The sequence below is a fragment of a genome, unplaced genomic scaffold (genome assembly GCF_019419815.1).
Source record: "Pyrus x bretschneideri cultivar Hongxiangsu unplaced genomic scaffold, Pyrus_bretschneideri_v1 Contig5, whole genome shotgun sequence".
Lineage (NCBI taxonomy): Eukaryota > Viridiplantae > Streptophyta > Magnoliopsida > Rosales > Rosaceae > Pyrus > Pyrus x bretschneideri.
Window position 1 is genome coordinate 9,069,045 of NW_025999787.1, and position 23,398 is coordinate 9,092,442.

A 23,398-nucleotide genomic window follows, 5' to 3' on the forward strand; every position below is an offset into this window, starting at 1 on the left:
ACCACATAATTTGATACTTCAAACTAAAATTGTAGCTCTACAAGACCATTCTATACCTTCAATAAAACCCTACCAATTGGAAGACAATTAAATAGAAGTGAATTTTTCTCAACGTCTCTTGTACGTTACAAACCGAGTGTATTATTATTGTCTAAGTATTCATGTTATAAATGACACAAATACTACGGTTAAGTGATATTTTTCTTTATTTGTAAGTGAAAAACTTTAGATTCAACTCTTATAAATAATTATTTGAATCAAACACTTAGGTTGGATAACATCTGACGGCATATCTAACCTAAATAATATATCTCATTTCGCTTAGGTAGTTTTATAATATATACTAACTTATTTAGATAACATATGTTTCTCTCCTTTCCACATCAGGTAAACATGCATCATGAATATGGAAAACTTGAAATATGGTTGCATGGAATGAGAGGTAATAATTGGTTATAGAGGAGAAGCATTGAGAATGAGAAAACAAGCTGATGGAGGGCGTGGGGACATTTTTGGAAATAGATTATGGAATTTATGAAACAGACATTTTGCATGGGAGCAAACCTGTCTAGTAGTGACTCAATGAGCAGGCAAGGGTGGTGGAAGAAGGATTTATAGGGCACATACACTATTATGGTGACATCTTTTACTAATAAAATAAAAATATGTATAAATTTTTGTATGCATATCTTTATTTTATTTATACGAAACGCTATGTAAAGGTGTATCAACGTCATATAACTTGTTATCGGGTGGTGTAGGTGGGGTTAAAAGACGAAGGAATCTACTCGTGATTGTGACACCATCGAAACTAGCATAGGAAGCGTCAAAGAGTGTTCAGTTTTTGTGTTCAATGCTTCCAAACCTTCCTCACGGGAAGGAATTATACTCTCTCTCCCCCACACAACGGCACAACCCCATTTGGCCTTCGTTTCTTTATTTGATTCCCTTTAAAAATTGCCATTTGATTGCAGTGCATGCCCATCGTACCACAAACAGCAAACACTTTTTCAAACGTGTCCTATTGGTTTAATTTCCTTCCACAACGTGAGAGTGGAGAATCATACTCATGCTCTGCTCAAACCATAATTCACTTCAAGAAATAAACCTATATAATTCCAATGAAAAATTAAATATATATGGCTCATATTGGAAAATTTAAGTTATTTAACAACATTTTTATGTTGAGATCCGGATCCTTTTGGTGAGGATCTTGGGAATCCGTAAATCATGTTCGTTCATCTTAAATCATGTTATCAGTTTTTGTCAGGTACTATTTGTGTTTAATTTTAAATAAAAATATTTAAAATAATTTCTGACCGTACAATATACGATGAACGGATATTATTCACGAATTCTTACAAAGATAATCCGATGAGGATCCAGATTCTTTTTAGTATGATAAGGATTATCATTACTTTTCTATTTTTTATTATAGTTTAAGGTATTTTTGAAATTTTATGTATATTTTTTTTTTATTGTTTCTCCTGTTTTTTCGCTACGATTTCATTTGTTTTCCGTATAATTTTTTATAAAAATTCATATTTGTTATTAGGGTTAAGATTGCTGTCCTGTTTATTGAAGGTCCTTTTTATAATTACATCTCTTGTAAAGCTTTCTTTGGAGTGCCAAGAAGTAAGATTTGGCAAGAGATGCGTAGGATCTTCTCATGAAGTTGGAGTATTATTTGGTCACTGTTACGTATTCTTGGTTTCTTGGCCTTCATCGTTACCCTACTGCGATGGAGTTCTTAAGCAGCACTCAAGCATATGATGCATACAACACCCGCTCAAATGTTGTCACCAAATCTGATAGAATTACCAACTAGCTACTATCTTTGAAATATTGCAAATATACATGCAATATTTACTTAAACATGAACAAACTCTTTTATTCCTCCCGCTGGTGGGTCTGGTTAGACAGGGAATTTAGTGGGTAGTTCATGTGTTAGCTGGAGTACTACTTGCTCTGAAGGTTGTCTACATTCACATACATAATCAAGCAACATCTATACTCACATGAGTTCCCCAACTTAATCATTACAACCAAACATTTTACCCCATATGCTTCCAAAAAAAAAAAAAAAACATTATACCCCATCCGCGGTTGCCCCTTCCTCTTGTCCTTTTGAATGCGTCCTTAATATGCTGCTTTAATTTCAGTGCTTGTCATCGTTCATATATGTAAATAGGGTTTCTGTCAACCGTCAATCTCTGTATATCAGTGCCCCAACTTAATCATTACAACCAAACATTATACCTAAACTGTTATTCATATTTTCATTCACGTACATTATACTTTACAGTTCGTTTGCATATCTTTTCTTTATTAATATGCTTCTGTCTTTTGTTCACGTGTCTCATGGTGGCGTTGGTGCGGTTTATCATGATCCAACCGATAGCTTCGTTGGTGATTTTTTGTGCCAATTTCCTATTGTAGCGGTCACTATTTGTTTCTTTTGCAATTCCTCTTCAGACTTGGTGCTGCTTGCATGCAAAGAGTGCTCCCTTATATTGGTTTTGTTGGCGATTTTGCGCGCAGAGTCTCCCATGAGGTGGATTATGAAGCCAATTTCTAGCTAGTTGCCAAGATTGAAGTTATTTTGGCTTTGTTTTTTGTTTTGAAGTCCTTTTTTTTTTTTAAATCCTCTTCGGATTCAATTCATGGTTTCTATTTGAAATTTGTAATTTTTTTTAAATGTTCATGAAACCGTTTTTTTTTTTTTTAATGTCAAACGAAAGATTTGTTAGATTATGAAGCCGATGGAGTTAGTTTATCATTTTGTCTAAAAAAATATTGCTTGAATAACATGTAAATTTCCATTAATTATTTAATACTACACGTGTCTCCATTAATTTGTTTAGTAACATATACGAATATTCTTATACAGGGGCACGTAGTAATTTCCTTGTGCCTTCCAAGCACCAAATATTTCACTCCCAGTCATTTTTCACATTAAATCACATATATCAAGTCATCAACATCTTAAGATTCTATAACATCAACATTTATTTTAATACAATAGCTATAATGATGCTAATATTTTGTATCATGTGTATATATTTGCAAGTTTTCACTTAAGTATTCATAATATTTTTTATGATTATTAATAAAGAGCAAATTATAGTGTTTTGTTAAAAAATAAATAAATAAATAAAGGGATTCCATGGTGGGAAATTCCACAAGGCTTTTTGAAAAAAAGGCACATTACCTTATATAAGGAGTAGAACTTGGGTATATAGAAGTATATGCCCATGCGAGTACAAAACTCATCGCATGATTACATGGATATACCAAGTGACATGGAAGAAGAACTTCTATGCCAAGTACTTCACAACGTTATGTGATGTCACATGCCAATAAGCAATATATTTATTTTGTTCACATGACATTGTATTAACATACAACGGCACAATAATGATATAACTATACCATATAAGTTACTTTCCTACATGAGGCCTTGCCGTTAACTCTAGTAGCTAGTGCAGTTGCATGCACTCCTAATGAGCTATACGTGTCTCCTATATGTAAATCAAAAGACATAATAAGGCCATGTCAAATGGCTAATTAGGCTGCTCGCCTTTAGATATTTTGTTCTGCAATTTGATTAATTGTGTGAAGATAGAATTTATGTATATACATATATATATATATATATATGGGCGCGTGTGTGCGCGCGCGCGCGCCTATACACACATACACAGTGTGGAATTCCAGTTCCAGATATTCTATCTTCCTCGTGACATCTATATAATAGAGTTTATGATATTCCATTTGGACAAGTTGCTGTTCAGATATCTAGGTACATTCTCAATTGTATTCTTTGTGAGTACTGTATATATAGTAATACTATTTCCAAACACACTTGCAAAACAATTTAATCAATTATTGAATCCCTTTCTCTCCTTTACACGCAAGACTTGCGAGTGATATTTTTGGCTAGATATGGAATTTCCAAGCATATATAGTCCTGTTCACGTTCGTCATATACATACATATATATATATATATAGAGGCAGTACATTCACATGCAAATTATATTATCAATGACAACAAACATAAAGTTGAAATGAACATGCCACATAGACAAATCTGTTAGTCATCCAAAGGATTAATTCCTAGGCATAAGATAAACATCAAAGACAAAAAGTTTGTTTGACAAGTTGTCAACATACATACAAAGATATATATAACTTAGATATGAAATATTGTATACATCTTCGAGTAACAATTTGATTAATTGAAATTAATATGATGATTATAATTTGATTTAACAGAGCTACATAGGCACACAGAAAAACAGAGTAAAAAAAATTCTCTCGAGTACAAAGACTCGGCATGATGATTACAACTCTACGGGATGTTAACATAGAGTATAGTGATATTACTAATTCATGTTGCAAACACGAAATTTTCAGCAATAAATAAAATAAGAATACGTATACAAAATAATATTGTATTCATTAATCTTTAGGGAACAATAACTGTGGTTATTTTTTTACAAGAATATTTTCTAAGTCGATTTCCAATCTTGAGATTTGATCTAAGGGTGGTGAGCACTTGATCTTGAATCAGGATGCGATTTCTTCCAAGGCCGTCGAGACTTGATCTTGAATGAAACAGACCACGAGTGGTTTCATGTGGTTGGTGGTCTTTTGTTTTACTATGGATGAACCAGCACGTGTGTTTGTTGTGCTTGTTGATTCTCGACAAGCTTGATGAAGTATACGAGTGTTACTGTTTTGCCTTAGTCAGAGAGCTTTATGAATTTCGCCAAGGCTTTAGCTTGCTTCGTTTTCTCTAAAGTCCATCTGAATCCCATGATTTGTGGGATAGATTGTTTTTATTTAATTTAATTTGAGCTAATTATTTACTTTAGTTTTAAAGTTTCTTTAATTTAGGGAATTAAACCCTAATTGATATAATTTAATCAAATTAGGGTTAATTTGTTCCCTGTGTTTGTTTTGATTCGTTTGATGGATGTTTCAGATGCTAACGAGTGTCACTAATTATAACTGCATCTAGTTTTCATGAGTCACATCACATATGTGCAATTTGTGGGACCCCTAGTGTATGCTACCTTAGCCCTTGGCATGTCAAAATTTAACTTGTTAGTGAACATTTATTTCACCAAAATTTACAAGTCTATTGTTGTTTGGGCTAGATATGTCCCTCGCATAACTCCCCTTGTCTTGCCTTGTCGGGCAAGGTTTGTTGCTTAGTCTTCTACAATATACATTTATTGTTAGTTTGAATGGTGCCTTTGTGGGGGCATTTATTAGGCCTTAAGGCTCACAATCAAAACCAATGTTCTAAAAAAGGGCCTAGGCGTTGGGCGCGGTGGTGTCGATGCGATTAGGTTTGAATCGTTAAGAAAAATCTGTTAGGTGCTCGCCTAGGCGTTCTTAGGCGATCTAAGCGGCTGTCTAGGCAGCAGTAGGCGAAGTAAAGGTTTCTTGAGAAGAAATTCCACCACTTCGACTCCTTTTCTCTGTGCACCACCACCTTCTTAGCTATTGCGACTTACTCTCTCTGAAATCCATCGAAGAAAAAGAACTTACAACGCAAAACATAAGAAGAGGAAACAAGAAAAAAAAAAGAAGGAGAATGTACAAAAGGAAAACGAAAAGAAAAAGAAAGTGGAAGAAGTGGAAAGGAAAGAAGACGAAGCCGATAAGAAAAAAAGAAATAAAATGAATAAAAGTTTTCGGTTTTCAAGGCACCAAAAAGGAGTCTCTTGACTGATGTGAGGGATGGGGACTAGGGATGGAAAGTAAGGGTCACACCACACACATGGTGCTTTTTGAAATTGGGGAGGATGCAAGCACCTCTTCACACGACACAAATGGGATTTTTATTTTTATTTTTATGAAAATTTTATATAATCATTCAAAATATCTTAACTAATATGGCATATATGTGTGTGCTTTTAAATTTTGAACTTTGGATACTAGTTTTGCGTTTTATCATTTTTTTTATTTATTATTGTATTCATATTTCATACAAGTATAATTTTTTGTAAGTGTCAAATGCACTTACAAGATATACAAGAAATTTACCTAAATCCACCTAGGCAGCCTAGGCGCCCGCCTAGACTCTGCCTAGCCGCCTAGGCGCTAGGCACTAACCTACCGCCCAACTAGCACCTAGCGTTTTTTAGAACATTGATCAAAACTAACATGGATCTAAGCATGCCACTGTCCTTTTTGTCTAACAGATTGTTTACTTGATTGTTCAATTAATCAATTTCTTGTGCTACAAGTCACTTTAACTTCTTGTATTATCAGGATTGTTCACAAATGGGTTAAGTCTGCATTAAGTTCTTTTATTGCCTTTTGATCAAGGACTTTCATTTATAACATCATACGTTTGTTCACAAAGGAGTTGAAGGTCATTTACATTAATTCCTTAATTATAAGCTTAGGTGGATGGCAAGGAAACAAGAATAATTAGTTTAACATGATTGATCATAACTAAAACTTGAACGAAATTAGTTAAAAATGACATAAGGTTTAATTAAAGATACAGAAATAACATAATTATTCTACATAAATAAAGGAGATTCGAGTAAGATCGCAACCTTGTCGGGCAAGGTTCGTCCTCTTGTAGACACCTCTCCTTGTATTTAACAGTGATTGGAATCTTGAAATGTAAATATAAATAAGGTTTACAAAAGGGATTGGATACTACAACAAAGGGAATGATAGCAGAGTTTCTAAAACTAAACAAAAGAGAACTTTCTACGGTGGACCTGCGATTTGAAAGGGACAAAGGATGAACAAACTAGAGCTTTTTCTATTTTTGTTGTTGAGTGAACTGCGAGTTGCTTGATTGATTGGTTAAGAGAGAGTTTTTGCTCGTGCCCTTCATGGATTTTATAGACATTTCTAGCCCGATTGTCCAAGCCTTCCCTTTTGGTGATGGCTTCCAAAGCACTGTGAGTCATCATCAACTTTTGTTAATTACCTACTCATGCCACGAAAAAGTGCTTTTTGCTGAGGGTGAGCTACCTTCTGTTACTTGTCACTTCTCACATAGGCTTGCTGCCTATTCATTGTCAAAAGTGATTTTAAATTCCTCCTAGGCTGCCAACTATTCGAGCCCAACCCCTTTCTATTTTTCACATTCATGGGCTTTCAATTATACTAAGTCCAACATTAAATATCCACCCAAACAGGTGTACGTATCAAAATATAAATTGTAAATTAATATTCAAATTTGACAAACACAATAGATGAATATCTATGACATCAAATTGTTTAGTTTAATCAATTGGACAAATAAATTTGTACCCATGAGTCATAGACGCTTTGCATTAAGAATTTTGAGTCCAATGAGCTCCGGGCCTCTTTCTTGATGAAAAGATTTTAGCCCTTTGAGCTAGAAAAGGATACAAACTTCACACAAGACTATGAGCTTTGTATTTTCTTTTGGTGAAGAAACGAACTCTTTTACTCGAGAAGAAACAAGCATGATATGAAATAACAATCCTCAAAGAAATAAGGGTAATATCGTTGAACCTTTAAATTTGGATGGAAGAATATGACACCGAGTGGGTTGTGATATTTATATAATAATATAGTGTCATGGTTATGTTTTTTAAACTTGAATTATATAGCATCATGTTTATGTTTTTATTAGTGATAGAGATTCAAAGTAGACACCTTTTTCAAACATTGGAAATAGAAGTATATATAGCGTCATTGTTTATGTTTTTTGATGATAAGTAAGTACTAATAGACCAATGGGCACTTTGGTTTTAAAATTGTGTTGGGGCAGAAAATACTAGCAAATTAGGATATATTTCTCCTATATATATGTATATAATGCATTCAATTATTTATGTCTGCTTCTGCTGGAGGCTATTTAAGAACCAACAACAACACTCTAAACTATACACCAGAAAATTATTTGAGTCGACAAACCTTACCTGCTAGTAAGGTGATATGTATGAAACTTTGAAACTTTGGGTTTGAAGAGACAGAGGAAATTAAAAAATAAAGTTTGAATTGGCATCCAAAATTTTATGCATTCAGCTAACTTTGTTTGCACATTATTTTGGAAAGGAATCTTAAAAAAAAGGTTAACAAAATATAGTGACCATGCATTTGATCTGTTAAGATAAGAGAAGAAAAGAGGAAGAAGAAGCATTGATTTCATTGATGTGTTTTCTTGAATAAAGAGAACGTAGAAGGCGGAGTATATAGTAACATGGATAATGCTAGGGAGATAATGTTAGGAAGATTATCAGTTTAAGTTATATTTTATAAATTATATGACGTGATTGTTGATAATTAGATTACTATCTAAGTGTTGATTAACATGCTTATTTTTTATTGATGATATAGGTCACATGGTTTACAAATTGGTTTAAAAAGTTAGTATACCTAGTATTACTCTAGTACCATATAGTAAAGCTCTTTAATCTAACAACTCAGAAGTTTAATATGAAGAAAAACTAGCTAGGAATATAATTATTTGAACCAATGGCGGAGCCAACATGGAATCATTAGTTGTTCATGACCTCAACAACTTCAAAAATATCATGTATATGTGTATGTATGTTGTATTTGACCCTATAAACAGTTAGAACAAACTAAATTACAACATCCTCCTCATACTTCTTCTATTTTTTATCTATCAACCGTGTCTTCATTTTCTACTCTCTTCTTGTGAGCAACTCTATTGTGTGCATCAAATGTTCGATGAAATGCCTTAGTTGACAAGCCTTGACAATCTTCAACATTACTCTACAGTTTCCTGTAGTCACCCTTGACAAGCCTTTACATATCGTAATAGTTCTTGACATATATTGTCACAAGCCTTTGGCAGATGGTGGCAAGAGTAAACATGTTCCTATTAGGTGCTCGACGAATGGTCCAATGAAGTTTTCTTTGTCGAAGTCATGACTTCATTATTTGAAAATTTTAGCTCCGCCACTGATTTGAACTATGTAAGGCACACAAAACAAAAGCCAATCTCTCATGTATATCATGTCGCGGTGAGTCCAAACATATAACTCGCAACTCAATTCACATGCATATGTCGATATAAATGAGTAGTTAACTTGTCACTACATTTCTATCTTGCATGTTTTGTTTCAACGGCTCAGGTAAGTTCATGTTACCAGTGTGAAGTGTACAAGAACTGTTTAGTGTCGATAGAAGAACAGTTAATTTTGGTTGTCTAAAGAAACCTTGGCCGCGCGCGTGTTGCTCCTCGTGTGGCAGACCATTGAAACCTTTCAATATTGTCTGAAAATGACAAAGATATTACTCTAGGTCGTATGACAGGATTGAGTACGTCATCATTAGGTCAGCCAAACGTAAGATCGGTCAAAAGACAGTAAGAAATGGCTTGTTGGAAAAATTGGCAAACCTCAAAAATTCCTGGACACTAAAATTACAAGTTACCGACTGATTTTTTTGGTCGAAAATTAGCGACTGATGATGGCATGATGCATTCAATATGCTAGAGAGTAAGGAACAGTATTCATTACACTATTGCACAACTCAGACCATACTCACCCCTCCATCTAACAATCCTGTGGACCCCTAGCTTTATTTATACTATGATGTGCATGCATGCTTAGTTTTATAGTTGAATTGCTTTGAGGGTATGCAGTGTGCAGGAAAAGAGGTCCCATACTTCCCATAGTAGTATCACTATTATGGTGGTTGTTTCATGTCAATAAAATAAAGATATGTGTAAATTTTTGTTCACGTTTTCTTATTTTATTAACGGGAAATATCACATAACAGTGTCATGTAAGTTAGATAAAATTGTAGTAGAATATTAAGGTTTGAATTGTAGTAGATTAGGGTTGGAATTGTTGTGTGTTCTTCTCTTTTCCGACGTGAGATCATACTATCAATAATTATGTTACTTTAGTTTTGCTATGTAGTATGGATTATATACGTATTCATTTGAGTATATATTGTATATGGTTCAACAATTCAATTGTACTCCTTAGGCTCCTTAGGAGTTCATCATCAACAACAAATTATTGCAGAAATTAATAATATTTGTGTAACAATACAGGTTTGTCATTAACCTACTTTGTACAAAGTTAGAGATCAACATCTAACCAGTTTCTATGCTGTATTAATAGCTGTACTTTTCTTTTCTTTTCTTTCTACCTTTAAGCTTTTTTAAGAAAATGAAAATTACTAAAACATTAAAACCCTAAAAATCACGATCTACGATCTTTGGGCGTAGAACTTTCGTGTTCGTGCGTAGAGCATTAAAGCTAGGCCAGTGCCCAGAAAACAAAGGCAGCCCCATATAAAAAAAGTACTTCTGTAGCAAGCCATTCCCATGCACTTCCCATCCCCACCATGATTTCCATCCTTGTGATAAAAAACAGCAGACATGTACCCAAACACAAAAGACCCGATTGATATGTTGGCTACCACCACATTGTGGTTCACTGAGAAATTCTTGGTCCCAAACAGCTCTGTGGTTATGGACACCGCGATTGAAGTAATTGCTCCAGAACACACTCCTATAATTGCTGTGCTGATGACAAGGGAGAGGTTGGCTGGGTTGAGAAGCAAGAAGAAAACTCCTGCTATTGGTGCCATTAATGCAACTATTAATGCTGGTCTTGAAATCATGTACTTACTCCTGAAAAATAAATCACCCACATATGTCAAACATCGTTTCCAATTTATCAAAACTATTCGCTTGTCACACATTTTAACATATTATATTTTTAGTGGTTAGTCAGTTTGAAATTAATTTTTACAACATAGCATGTCATATATGAAGTAATGAACATACATAACACCTCACACATAGAGCATATAATTGACGTGCTTCAGCAAATATATTTAAATTAGTAAAAAATTATAAGAAATGAGAGAGGGAGGGGTTACCTTGAGAAGAAATAGTCCAAAAGAGAAGGCATGAGACGGCCAAAAAACCCAAATGAAGAGGATAAAGAGACTAGAGAAGAAGTCCTAGATGAGCCCCTGGACTCTGCAATCTGTCCCAAGTTGTTCAAGAACACCAACCCAAGTGTTGCACTGAAAAAATACACAAATAAATATAACCAAAAATCAATCCTTGTCACCATCAACTTCACTCCAATCTCCTCCCTAACACGAACTTCATGAACTTGCCTAGCCTCTATTTCTTCTCCCTCCTTCACTCCCCCATTCTCCAAGCTCCCTATTTCGTTGTTCTTCTCTTCTATGGTACAATTATATACTCTTCTCTCTCTGTTTACGTTCCATTTTCTTGACATTATTTCCCTCATTTTCTCAACAATTGGAATCACCAACGGGATTAACAGGAATAATCCGGTGCCTATTAAATTGTGTAGGGGAGATAACCCGCCAGAAGTCGACCCTAAACTGCTGATCACCGCGTAGATTCCGGTGGCAATTGTTATCACAAACATGAAGATAAACCCAGCTTCCATGTTCTTTTGCCTTCCCATCAAATCAACGTCTCGAACCAATGGCATGACGATAACACAAACAACAAGTGGCAAAAGAGAGTTGAGAAATAAGTAGGCCTTGGCTCTCCTATGAGGTGAAGACGAAAATACAGCGCCAACAATATCTGTATAAATCTTGGCGCTCAATCCTTGGTAACTCGTTGTTATCCCCACGGCAATTTGTTGATGACATGGGAAGTTTCTAATGCAAACAACATAGCACACAGTGTTGATCCAGCAAATGCTATTCCCAGCCATAACAGTTAGCAAGAAAATCTGCCAATAGGAAGGAGATGAGATTTGGTTTGTGATGAAGAGGAACTGGACGCCGTACCCAATTAGACCGAGAAGCGAACCGATCATGAGGACTAGCCAGAGGGGTAAGTAGATGGCAGCAATGCCGGAAAACCAACCAAGGAGTTTTCCAGCGTCTGAGGCGAAGGCGAGGTTGTTGAGCTGTAGTTGGGACATGGAGAGGACGTTTTTGAGCTGGGAGGAGTAAGCTGGGAAGTTGGTGTTGGTTCCATTGATGGCCTGAAGCCATATGATTCCCACTAGGCTTAACCATTGGAGAGCAGAAGAAGAAGAAGAAGAAGAAGACGGCATGAGGAAATATGAGGTGGGTTTTGATGAAATTAGGGTTTCTGTTATGTTTGTTGGTGATTTGCAGGTGCAGAATACTGTTTTATATAGTGTGTGTACCTATATGTTGGGCTTTGAAGAGGAGGTAGGAGGAGGAGAGGGGTGTTGTGTGAAAAGAGTGTAAGCAAGAGTTAGAAATGCTGGCAAATGAAAAGGACCACAGGAGTTTCTATGTCCATTGATTTATATGAGTTACAAAATTGACAATTAACCAAAGGCAGGGACGAAGCCAGAGATTTGTATGAGCGGCGGCATCCTCAAACAATAAAGTCACAATTAAAAATCTCAAGAATTTATTGATCAAAACACTAATATTAATCCATAAATTTTTTCATACAACATATTACAATATTCCTTGAATCGTTTTCATGTTTTGAACGCATTGCATAACAATATCATTACCAATACCATTAAATATCTCTTTATATAAAAATAATCATTTTATCATTCATCCATTGATCTCTAAATTAGAAAGCTAAATTCTAAATTGAAATACCAAAAACAAATTAATGAAGTAAAGTCGTATAAAATACCTTGTGGAGTAAAATTCTTGTGTTGAATTTTGATAATTGATTACTTGAACTCCAACTATCTATAACACTCCAAATTCAATTGAGTTTTGGTTGAATGAAAGGGGACGAAAAATCTGGAGAAGTTGAGGACTAGAATTGCTTTGCCGTACGTGGTGGGATGAGTTTTGTCATCAGGTAGGGCATTTGGGATCCAAAACGGTAGACTAGTTTAGAGCTGGTTATTGAGAATTGGAATGCAACCATACATTTTTTTTTAATGAGTGGGAGCATCCGCCCCCCTTAGGCCTACACTAGTTCCGTCCTTGACCAAAGGGGGAGTGTGAAACCATTTATATAGGGTTTCTTCTACAAATTGTTTTTGTTAGGAAAGGAAATTGAATATTTATTTTATTTTAGTTTTCATTATTTCATCAACCCATTGGAAAAACTAAAACGAAAAAAGATCATAGGTTTCGAAATTTTACTTTATAAATGTCTCTTTCCTCTCTTCTTGGTCTAGTCTTTCCCTCAATTTTTTTTTTCTTTCGAAGTCATGAAGAAATCACGCAGTCTATTTACTACCTTGACTTGCTTAAAATGCTCCTTATTCAATCAAAGTTTCAAATGAAGGCAACAAATTCAGGTGATCCCTAACCTAAGTGCACTATTTCCAAGCCGGACATACATTTCTAACCAAAGTGTCCCTTAATCGAGTCATCTTATAATTTAACTAATGCTTAAGTTGGAGTCTCTTCCAATCCTTGATTAGAAAATATGGTACATGTAGAGATTGGTTAAAAACCATATGGCCCTATAACTTCATAAAAATAAATAAAAATAAAGGATATATTTGTTTTAAACATAATTGACAGCATGTTTACTTGTAAAGAATAAGTATCATTTTCATTAATTTATAACCTTTGCTTACTATCATAAAACAAATGAATATATAAGTAGGCTCTACATGGATTTTGGTATAGAATACCTCAAAAGTAAAGGTGTCCCATTAGCATGAGGGAGATGCTAATCACATACTCAATCAGTCCCACATCCTTAATTCATCTCTGTTTCTCATACTCATACTATGCAAGTAAACTAAGTAATCTTTTCTACGAGGGGTATAATTGATTGATTCTCTCACCTTAACTGAAGTTAGGTATAAACTTTTGAATCCTACGTCCTTGTTCGGAATAGAGAAGGGTTTAAGGATAACTTTTTTTTTTCTTTTCAAATTAATAATAGAAATAGTTGGGTAAAGTGACAAATATATTGCATTTGAAAAAAGTTGAAGTTCCACCATAAAATCAATTGACAATATAGGGAAGTAGTTCAATTATTTATAGGGAGTTTTAATGAAACACTTCCGGTACTGTTCACTTTTAATGAAAATGATATTTTTACCCTTAAAAGTCATTCCTGGTAGTATTTACTTAAAACACTTTTTTATCATTTTGATTAAAACTCAAAGTTTTCAAGTTTTTTTCATTAGTTTGCCTTTATTTATAAGTATATGCAAGGTCACACCTTTCCCCAATATGTGATTCACTCTCAACGGACCCCCACACATGTGACAAATTTTCAAGCCTAACATATGGACAATACAAATCAGGTGATGTGGACCTGTTGAACTTCACACATGGGACAACCTTCTCTAATACTATGAAGAAAGTTGAGGTTCCACCATAAAACCAGTTAGCAATATGGTTGGAGCAGTCTAACTACTTATAAGCACATGCAAGGTCCCTCATTTCCTAACGTAGGATTCCCTCCCAACAGTTTTGATAGCTCTTTTCTGTAACCCATAAAAATTATTTGCAACCGATGCAAAGGGACTTTTCAAGTTTTCTTCATGCAGTACCTAGCTAGTGGTTGTGCTCATACAATGTGGTTAACTAATGACCACCACATTCACCATCGATGTTTTTATTTGAGTATGATAGCTAGAAATAGATGGTCAATAAAATTATGGTGTTAATATTAAGCAAATCACCAATCATGACGCAGAGAGAGAGAGAGAGAGAGTCTTGTAATTGGTTAATTTTCTCTTAGTCGTTCATTGAAGTTGATTTACCGGGGTTTAAGATTTTAAGACGGTATAACATAAGTTATTCGCAGATTAAAGTCTCGAGGATTAAGATCTTGAGGAGATAACAACACCATGTAACTATGTTACAATCACACCGATAGAATTCTAGTATTTATTGAACTTTGGCGTAGTATAGCTTTGGAATGAGCCGTCTGCAGATTGGTGGGCTACTACAAACCCATGAGGTGACGTATATAGGCAAGTATGGTAAGAATGTGAACATGCCATCAAATTCTATATCCTGGATTTCGTGCTTCTCATACCGTGGGAGGGACAAGGGCCATGCATTTTCTTAAAGACAAGAGATAGGGAAAGCCCCATGTTAATGTATGTTACAGATTTAATCGTATGACATCATCCATGACAACATGTAGGCCAGCCAGCTCAAAGATTTCAACCCATATCTAAACAATGGCAATTGCCCATGTTTACATCATAATCTAGTTAATTTACAGTATGTAGATCAATAGATGGAGAATGTGAACATTGTGAAAAGAATTGCATGTAGTAGTGACAGCTTATATATGTAGAAACCCTTCAGATATACTTTCAGTTAGAAATCTTTTTAAGTATTCTATTTTGTAGAGTTTGTGACTTGGAAGTAATAGTATCATACCTGCCTTAGGTATTTGGCCTTGTATTAACAATAATTAGGAATTTGGGCTGAGGGGTTCTAATATGTGCATCTTTTTCTGAAAATTATCCTTTCACGTGTTACTCATCATGCATACGATGAAGCGATTGTAAGAGGGAGCAGATCGATGGTACCACTCTTACGTACATATATGTTCTTATTAGATTAAGGAGTTAAAGTTTTACCCACCAAGACATTGTGCTCTTGCTTTCAAATGTGACACCTACCTTATGGCTAGTAGTAAAACACATTGCTTCAGTTAATTTTTAGGGTTTTCACAAATAAATTCATATTTTACCATAGTTCGAAACACTTAAAATACTGTTTCGAAGAAAAATATCAATGGATGCATGTAATTTTATAACATGCATTCACAATTGATTTGGATAATAAGTGTTTTCATTAATTTTAATGGTTGTCTAGAGAATGCTCCGACTAAGTATAATTTCTAATCAAAATTGCAAACAGCAAGGCTAGCTTAATTTTAGTACAACCATGATGACCACCTATAAAGCTGACCATTTCACAAATCCATTACTTAAATTAGTTTCCTTCCAACAGAGGTAGAGACGCAAACTTCTTTTGTTTTGGCAAGAACAGTAATAATCTCTTCTTATTCTTTTGCTTTTTGCATATAGTGGACGAATTCAAGCAAAACTTAAATTCTCCAACTGGTTGTGAAGCTTGAGATTGGGGACTCTGCCACCACCAAATTATGTTGCTGCTTAATTAATTAGGTCCACAAGAAGCCAACCCCAAGAAAGAAAGTGGGTGTCCTGCTTCAATGCAGGATAGAGATGGTGTTTTCCCAATTAGGATCAGCAAATGATCATGATAACTTAGCTAATCAAATCAAATCTCTTTCACTAAACCAAACTTGCCGCAAGCAAAGGCAAAAGAATATCAATATGGGAAACCTCCAATATCATTGCGAAGCCCCCTCTTGCCCCAGAAAACTTAATTATTGTGACTTTGCTAATGTCCGTATATACGAAAAAATCTATCTTATTACTAGTTTTACAAATGTGTTTATTTTTTAGGAATTTGTTATTAGCACTCTAAAAATCTCATTTGGCACTCCAAACTTTCTATAATTAGAAAGAAAAATACACTTATGAGGAGTGTAGAATGAGATTTTTGAAATGCTAATAACAGTTCCCTATTTTTTTTATGATAAATATAAACATTTGATTGTATATACCAACTCTTTTCTCAATTCTTATGTCAACTTTCTCGTATTGCACAAATTCAGTATATTATAAAGGGTAAATTACATTTTACAACCTCAGGTTTGAGGTCTATTGTAACATCATACAACATTTTCAAAACATTTCACTTTCATACTTTAAGTATTATTTTATTTCAATATATTACATCCATTGCATTTTTCATCCATTATTTCGTTAAGAGCTGACATGACTACCACATTTATGACACGTGATTAAAAAATAAATTTTTAATACATTTAAAAATAATTAATTAAAAAAATTTTAAAAAAAAAAAATCCAGAAAGCCATCCCATCCCCCACCTTCTCTCCTCCACTCTCTCTCTCTCTTCTCTCTCTCTCTCTAAGCAACCATGCCTCTCACAGAGAGCTCAACCGCAAGAGCAGGGCACATGAAATGGAGAAGACCCAGAACCCAATTCACCCAACCCATTTCAGAGACGGATCCAGCCACCTCCCTCCTCCAATCTGACGAGAGTATTGGCTCCACCACCAATCTCTCCACTGCATCTGCTATCAAGACATGATCCCACCAATCTCTCCATAGTGTTTATGTAAATAATCAAGAGTTATTAGTTACCTTTTATGTTGCTTAAAGTCAACTATAGGCTTGTATATATCTTGTATCAATATGCTAAGCATATTATGTGATTGATTACTAAAATAAAAGGTTTCTCCCTACCAAACCCTAAACCCTACTATTCTCTATATGGTATCATCCTTTCTCCCCAGCTAACGCCTCCCAATGTTCGATCCTCTCCACACCCCACCACCCCACTCTTCACTGCCTTTTCTGCTTCCTCTCCTTCTTCACCCATGGCCACATCTATTACTTCCCTTCCCACCTCCTTCAACATCTCCCACACCATCAATACTCCCATGGACAGAAATAATTATCTCAATTGGCGTTCTCAGTTTTCCGACATTCTTGAAATTCATGGTCTGGAAGATGTCGTGACCCTCAATACCAAACCTCCCAAGAAACTTGATGATGGATCTCTTAATCCGAATTATTCTCGCAACAAACTTGTTCTCAGTTGGATCAAGTCTACTTGCTCATCCTCTATCCGCTCTATCCTGCTTCCTTGCACGTATGCCTTCGATGCTTGGTCTCTCCTGGAAAAACGTTTGTCTCCTGTCTCCAAAACTCACATCCGCACACTTCGTGAACAACTCTGCACCCTCAAAAAAGATTCCGAGAAGTCCATGTCTGACTATTTGCTGCATGCCAAAAGCCTTGCAGATTCCCTTACTGCTGCTAGATCCATTATTTCTGACGACGATCTCATCGAAAGTCTCTTGGACAGTCTTGGTCCTGAATATAAAGAGTTCACCACCGCTGTTCATCTTCGATCTCCTCTCACTTATGATGATTGCTACGACTTACTCCTTCAAGAAGAACATCTTATCCACAAGATGTCCACACTCTCCTTGTCCAGTAATGCTGCTTTCATTGCCTCTCGTCGCCCTGCTGGTTCGTCTCCGTCTGCTCACAACGGCCACCACTCATCTTCTTCACATCACTTCTTTGGGCAAGGCAGTGGTCGTGGTCGCCCTTGGCGTTCTTCCAAACCAAACCGTCAAGCCCACTGGAATTCTCCTCGACCTCCTCCTCGTTCCTCGAACGACACTCGCCCACCTCTTCTTCCTACACCGTCCCTACCACCTAAGCCACCAACTTTTGAATATGATGGCTACTGTCAACTGTGTGAAGAATATGGTCACAAAGCCCGCCAGTGTCCCACCCGAGGCAAATTTGCATATTTAGCCATTGCGGACTTTCCTTCGTCAGCACCTTGGGTGGTCGATTCCGGCGCCACCAACCACATCATTAATGATCCTTCCGCTCTCACACAAATTCGTCCATACACAGGTACTGACACTATTATTGTGGGCAACGGCAATCACCTCCCTATTTCTCATGTTGGTAAATCCTCCATCTCTGGTTTACATGGACCTATGTTCCTCAAAGATGTGTTATATGTCCCTGCCATTAAGAAGAATCTCTTATCTCTTCGTCATTTTTGTTATGATAATCACTATTTCTTTGAGATGGATGATAGTTCTTTTCGTGTGAAGGACAAGAAAACGGGCCAACTCCTTCTGATTGGGCATAGCTATGGCGAACTGTACTACATTCGAGCTGCTCCTCATGTTACTCCCAAGCTTGTGTTCTATGGTGAACGGACAACTAGTGACGTGTGGCATGCTCGCTTGGGTCACCCATCCACTGCTATCTTTCAAGTTTTAGCCCATAAATATCATATTCCCATTAGTGGTGCAGTTTCCTCTAATAACAAGTGCCATGTTTGTCCCATAGGCAAGGCATGTCGCCTTCCATTCTCCTCTCGGACGTCCATGACTCACTATCCTTTAGACATTTTACATCTTGATGTATGGGGCCCTGCTCCTATGATATCTAGTTTTGGTTATAAATATTATTTATCTATAGTGGATGATTATTCAAGATTTGTGTGGTTGTTCCCTCTTATTCGCAAGTCAGATGTCATGCCTACCTTTATCACTTTCAAACGCATGATTGAAAATCGTTTGACTCGCACCATTAAAGTATTACAAACAGATGGTGGTGGTGAATTCACTAGCATTGCATTTCGGCACTTTCTTCGTGATCACGGCATCTCACATCAACTCTCTTGCCCACATACGCCGCAACAAAATGGCATCGTTGAGCGCAAACATCGCCATGTTACCGAAATGGGTCTATGTCTCCTTGCTCAATCTCATCTCCCGCACAAATTTTTGGTAGAGGCCTTCACAACTGCTGCATTCTTTATCAACCGGTTGCCTCTTCATCATCTTGGGAATGTTTCCCCTTATGAAAAACTTTTTGCCAAAGTTCCTGATTACCGGTTTCTTAAGACATTTGGATGCACATGTTTTCCTCACTTGGTTCCTTACAACAAACATAAGTTGATGCCTAAGTCCATCCCATGTGTCTTCATTGGTTACGATAACAACTACAAAGGCTACCGTTGTCTCGGTGTTGCTTATGGTGAGGTGTATATTTCTCACAATGTATAATTTGATGAACTCACTTTTCCGTATCACAATCGCATGGCAGATTCTCCTCCTCCTGCGCAGTCTCCTCCACCATTATTTTTGGAACCACTACTGCCTGCAGTCGCACCTATGTCTCCCAGCGCCATTCCACCACCTGCAGCAGCACCTGTGTCTCCCAGCCACCTTCCACCACCTGCATCTGCCTCTTTTACTCCCCACTCTTCATCCACGGCTGTTGAAGCGCCCTTACCCACTTCACCAACTGCACATTTTCAGTCATCTGCCACCACCATTGCTGCATCAACGCCACATGTCACTTCTCCCGATTCTACTCCTCCACGCAAATTTGGGAGCATCAATGCTCTTACTTATACCTCGCCCCAGCATCCCCTTCCTCACGGGTTAACTGCTATCTTTGACGATCCTATGTCCATTGAGCCCACTAGCTACACTCAAGCCTCCAAAATTCCTCATTGGCAACAAGCAATGAAAGAGGAACATGATGCACTTCTTCAGAATCACACCTGGTCTCTTGTTCCTGTTACTCCTTCTATGAATATTGTGGGCTGCAAATGGGTCTTTCGTGTTAAACGCAAGGCCGACGGCTCCATTGACCGCCACAAGGCTCGTCTTGTCGCCAAGTGGTTCAATCAATAAGTTGGTGTTGACTACGACGAGACCTTTAGTCCTGTCGTTAAACCAGGTACTATTCGTACTATTCTTGCCTTAGCAGTCTCCCACAATTGGTCCTTGCAGCAACTTGACGTTCGGAATGCATTCTTGAATGGTATTCTCCACGAGGAGGTTTATATGAAACAACCACCTAGGTTTGTTGATCCCAATCACTCCCAGTATGTTTGTCGCCTTCACAAAGCTCTTTATGGCCTCAAACAAGCACCTCGCGCTTGGTTCCAATGTCTAGCCTCCTTCTTGTGTAATCAAGGATTTTCTCATAGCAAATCGGATGCATCCTTGTTTACTTACCATTCCTCTACACACTCCCTATATGTTATGGTATACGTTGATGATCTTATTGTCACAGGTTCAAACAATGATGTTATTCACAGGTTCCTTGATCAACTATGTACCACCATTGCTAGCCGCAAGCTAGGTGACCTCCATTTTTTTCTTGGCATGGAAGTTACTCGCTGAGGCAGCCACCTATCTCTTGCTCAAAGTCGTTATGCATCTGATTTACTCCAGAAATTTAAGATGGACCAGTGCAAGCCCAGCCCCACTCCATTCCTCTCCTCCTTGCGTCTCTCGGCTTATGATGGTGATCCTCTCTCAGAACCTGAAGTTTATCGGAGCATGGTTGACGGACTTCAGTATCTAACTCTCACCCGTCCAGACATTTCCTTTGCCGTTAATCAAGTTTGTCAGTACATGCACAACCCTAAATCCACTCATCTTCAGGCCGTCAAACGTATCTACTGCTACATAAAGGGGACTGTTGAACGCGATCTTTTATTTCGTTCCTCTAACGACTTCACTCTTCGCGGCTTCTCTGATGCTGACTGGGCTGGTTCCCTTGATGATCGTCGATCAACCAGTGGTGCCTGCATTTTTCTTGGTCTGAACCTTCTTACATGGACCGCCAAAAAGCAATCCACCGTGTCTCATTCTAGCTCCGAAGCCGAATATCGTGCCCTTGCCACCACAGCTGCTGAAATTCGTTGGTTCTGTTATCTCTTCCGTGAACTAGGCATTCTGCTTCGTACTCCACCTTGCATCTTCGTCGACAATGTCTCTGCTCTTCACATGGCAGCAAATCCTGTGTTTCATGCACGTACTCGTCATATAGAGATTGACTACCACTTTGTTCGTGAGCTTCTTGCCCACGGTGTCCTTCAAACTCGCCACATCTCCTCTCATCATTAAATCGCTGATATCTTCACTAAAGGACTTTCCTGCGATCGATTCTCTTTTCTTGGTTCCAAGCTCAATCTACACTTTGTTTCGTTTCGCTTGAGGGGGGTGACGAGAGTATTGGCTCCACCACCAATCTCTCCACTGCATCTGCTGTCAAGACATGATCCCACCAATCTCTCCATAGTGTTTATGTAAATAATCAAGAGTTATTAGTTACCTTTTATGTTGCTTAAAGTCAACTATAGGCTTGTATATATCTTGTATCAATATGCTAAGCATATTATGTGATTGATTACTGAAATAAAAGGTTTCTCCCTACCAAACCCTAAACCCTACTATTCTCTATACAATCCACCCGCTGCAAATCCATCATCTCCTCTCTCCTCCTCTCCAGCTTCACCACCTCCACCACCAACAACAACGAAGCCTTACCCATAAGCCTTACCATCAAGAAAAAGACAAACTTTCCCTCGTCGTCGTTCAGAGGCCTAGGCTGCGCCGCCTCTGCCTCGCAGCAAGTCTCAGTGCCGGAGGAGTTTCTGAACTCCGCCGATTGGAAAGGAAAGAAGGTGAAGAAGAAAAATGAGAAGAAGGGCGCTGCCACCAAAGGCAGCACAAGCAATGAGAAGAATGAATACCGGGATGTCGGTGATGGCGGGCCCACCTTTGGTATAAATTCTGCAACTTGTATGGATTTTCAGGATGATTGGTGGGGGGTTGCAGGGGAGGTGGGGGTGGCCGCGGGGGGGGGGGGGGGGGTGGGGGGGGTGGTGTCGGGTTGCGGGGAAGGGGAAAGAATCGGTTAGGGGAGGTGAAAAAGGAGGAGTGGGAGAGAGAAGGTAGGTAGGGTAGGTGAAGAGAGTGGAGGAGAATATGGGTTTTAGGGTTGTTTTTTATTTTTTTTTAACTTTTTTTAAATTAATCATTTTTAAATGCATTAAAAAATTATTTTTTATCCATATGGCACAAATGTGGCAGTCATGTCAGCTCTTAACGGAACAATGGATAGAAAATGTAACGGATGTATTATATTGAAATAAAATAGTACTTGAGGTATGAAAGTGAAATGTTTTGAAAATATTGTATGAGGTTGTAATAGACCTCAAACCTAAGATAGTAAAGTGTAATTTACTCTATTATAAACTTGTGTAAAATCCATGTATTGCTCTATTTTATATAAGAGAATTGAGACAAGAGTTCGGAGTAGAGTTGGTGTAGTTTTACCTTGTGTATATAATTAAGAACATTATGCATGCTCATTAAGTGCTTTGTTTTTCCTTATTATTTAGGTGTAGGGGGATGAACCTCATTTGCATCTTCGCCATAATGGTAGTTCCACTAACTACCTACTTCCACTAGCTAGTGATCAATTCATCGATCACTGCAGTTCATACAAATTATACACCATTACACATATTCATAAATATACGATTAACAATCCTCATTTCAATCAAAGTGTTTTTAAAATGATTGAAAGCGTTTTAGAGAAAATATTTTTTGGATTCCAAAAACACTTTAAAATGTTTCATGTTTCTTCTATGAAACGCTTTAAGTGTTTTTCCATGATTCACTTGCGTTTTTACTAGGGATTGGTTCCAAAAATATTTTCACCAAAAGTGGTCTCGATCATTTTAAAATGTCTTACAAACGAGGCGATGAGTACACTATAGCAGTTTATTAGACTGTGCCAACGAAGCCGAAGGACTACTAATTGACAGAGGTTAAATTTCCTAATCGTTTGCAGACCATGGTTTGTGCAGAAGAAGAAGCTCAAGGACTACCCAAGTTCGAAATTTTAGTAAGGAAGAGAGAGCCCTCTCGGTTTGAAGAAATTCTGAAAAATTTGCATGGTGGACCTGTTGAAAGGTTTCTGGGAGGATTTGAAAGCAACAGTATGCATCATAACCACCACAACACAATCTCCTAAAAACAATCCCCAGGTCCCATCCATCAATGGACCCC

The 23,398-nt window shown here is 37.2% G+C and overlaps 1 protein-coding gene across 1 annotated transcript; it reads right to left on the minus strand.

Annotated features, from left to right (window-relative positions):
* Positions 1–9,974: 9,974 nt before the first annotated feature.
* LOC103945561 (protein NUCLEAR FUSION DEFECTIVE 4-like) lies at positions 9,975–12,263 on the minus strand. The gene is made up of 2 exons (XM_009356152.3): positions 10,878–12,263; positions 9,975–10,626 (listed from the first exon to the last, which is right to left on the minus strand). The coding sequence occupies exons 1-2, from the start codon at positions 12,047–12,049 to the stop codon at positions 10,200–10,202; spliced, it is 1,599 nt and encodes a 532-aa protein (XP_009354427.2). The 5' UTR covers positions 12,050–12,263; the 3' UTR covers positions 9,975–10,199.
* Between the last annotated feature and the right edge of the window lie 11,135 nt (positions 12,264–23,398).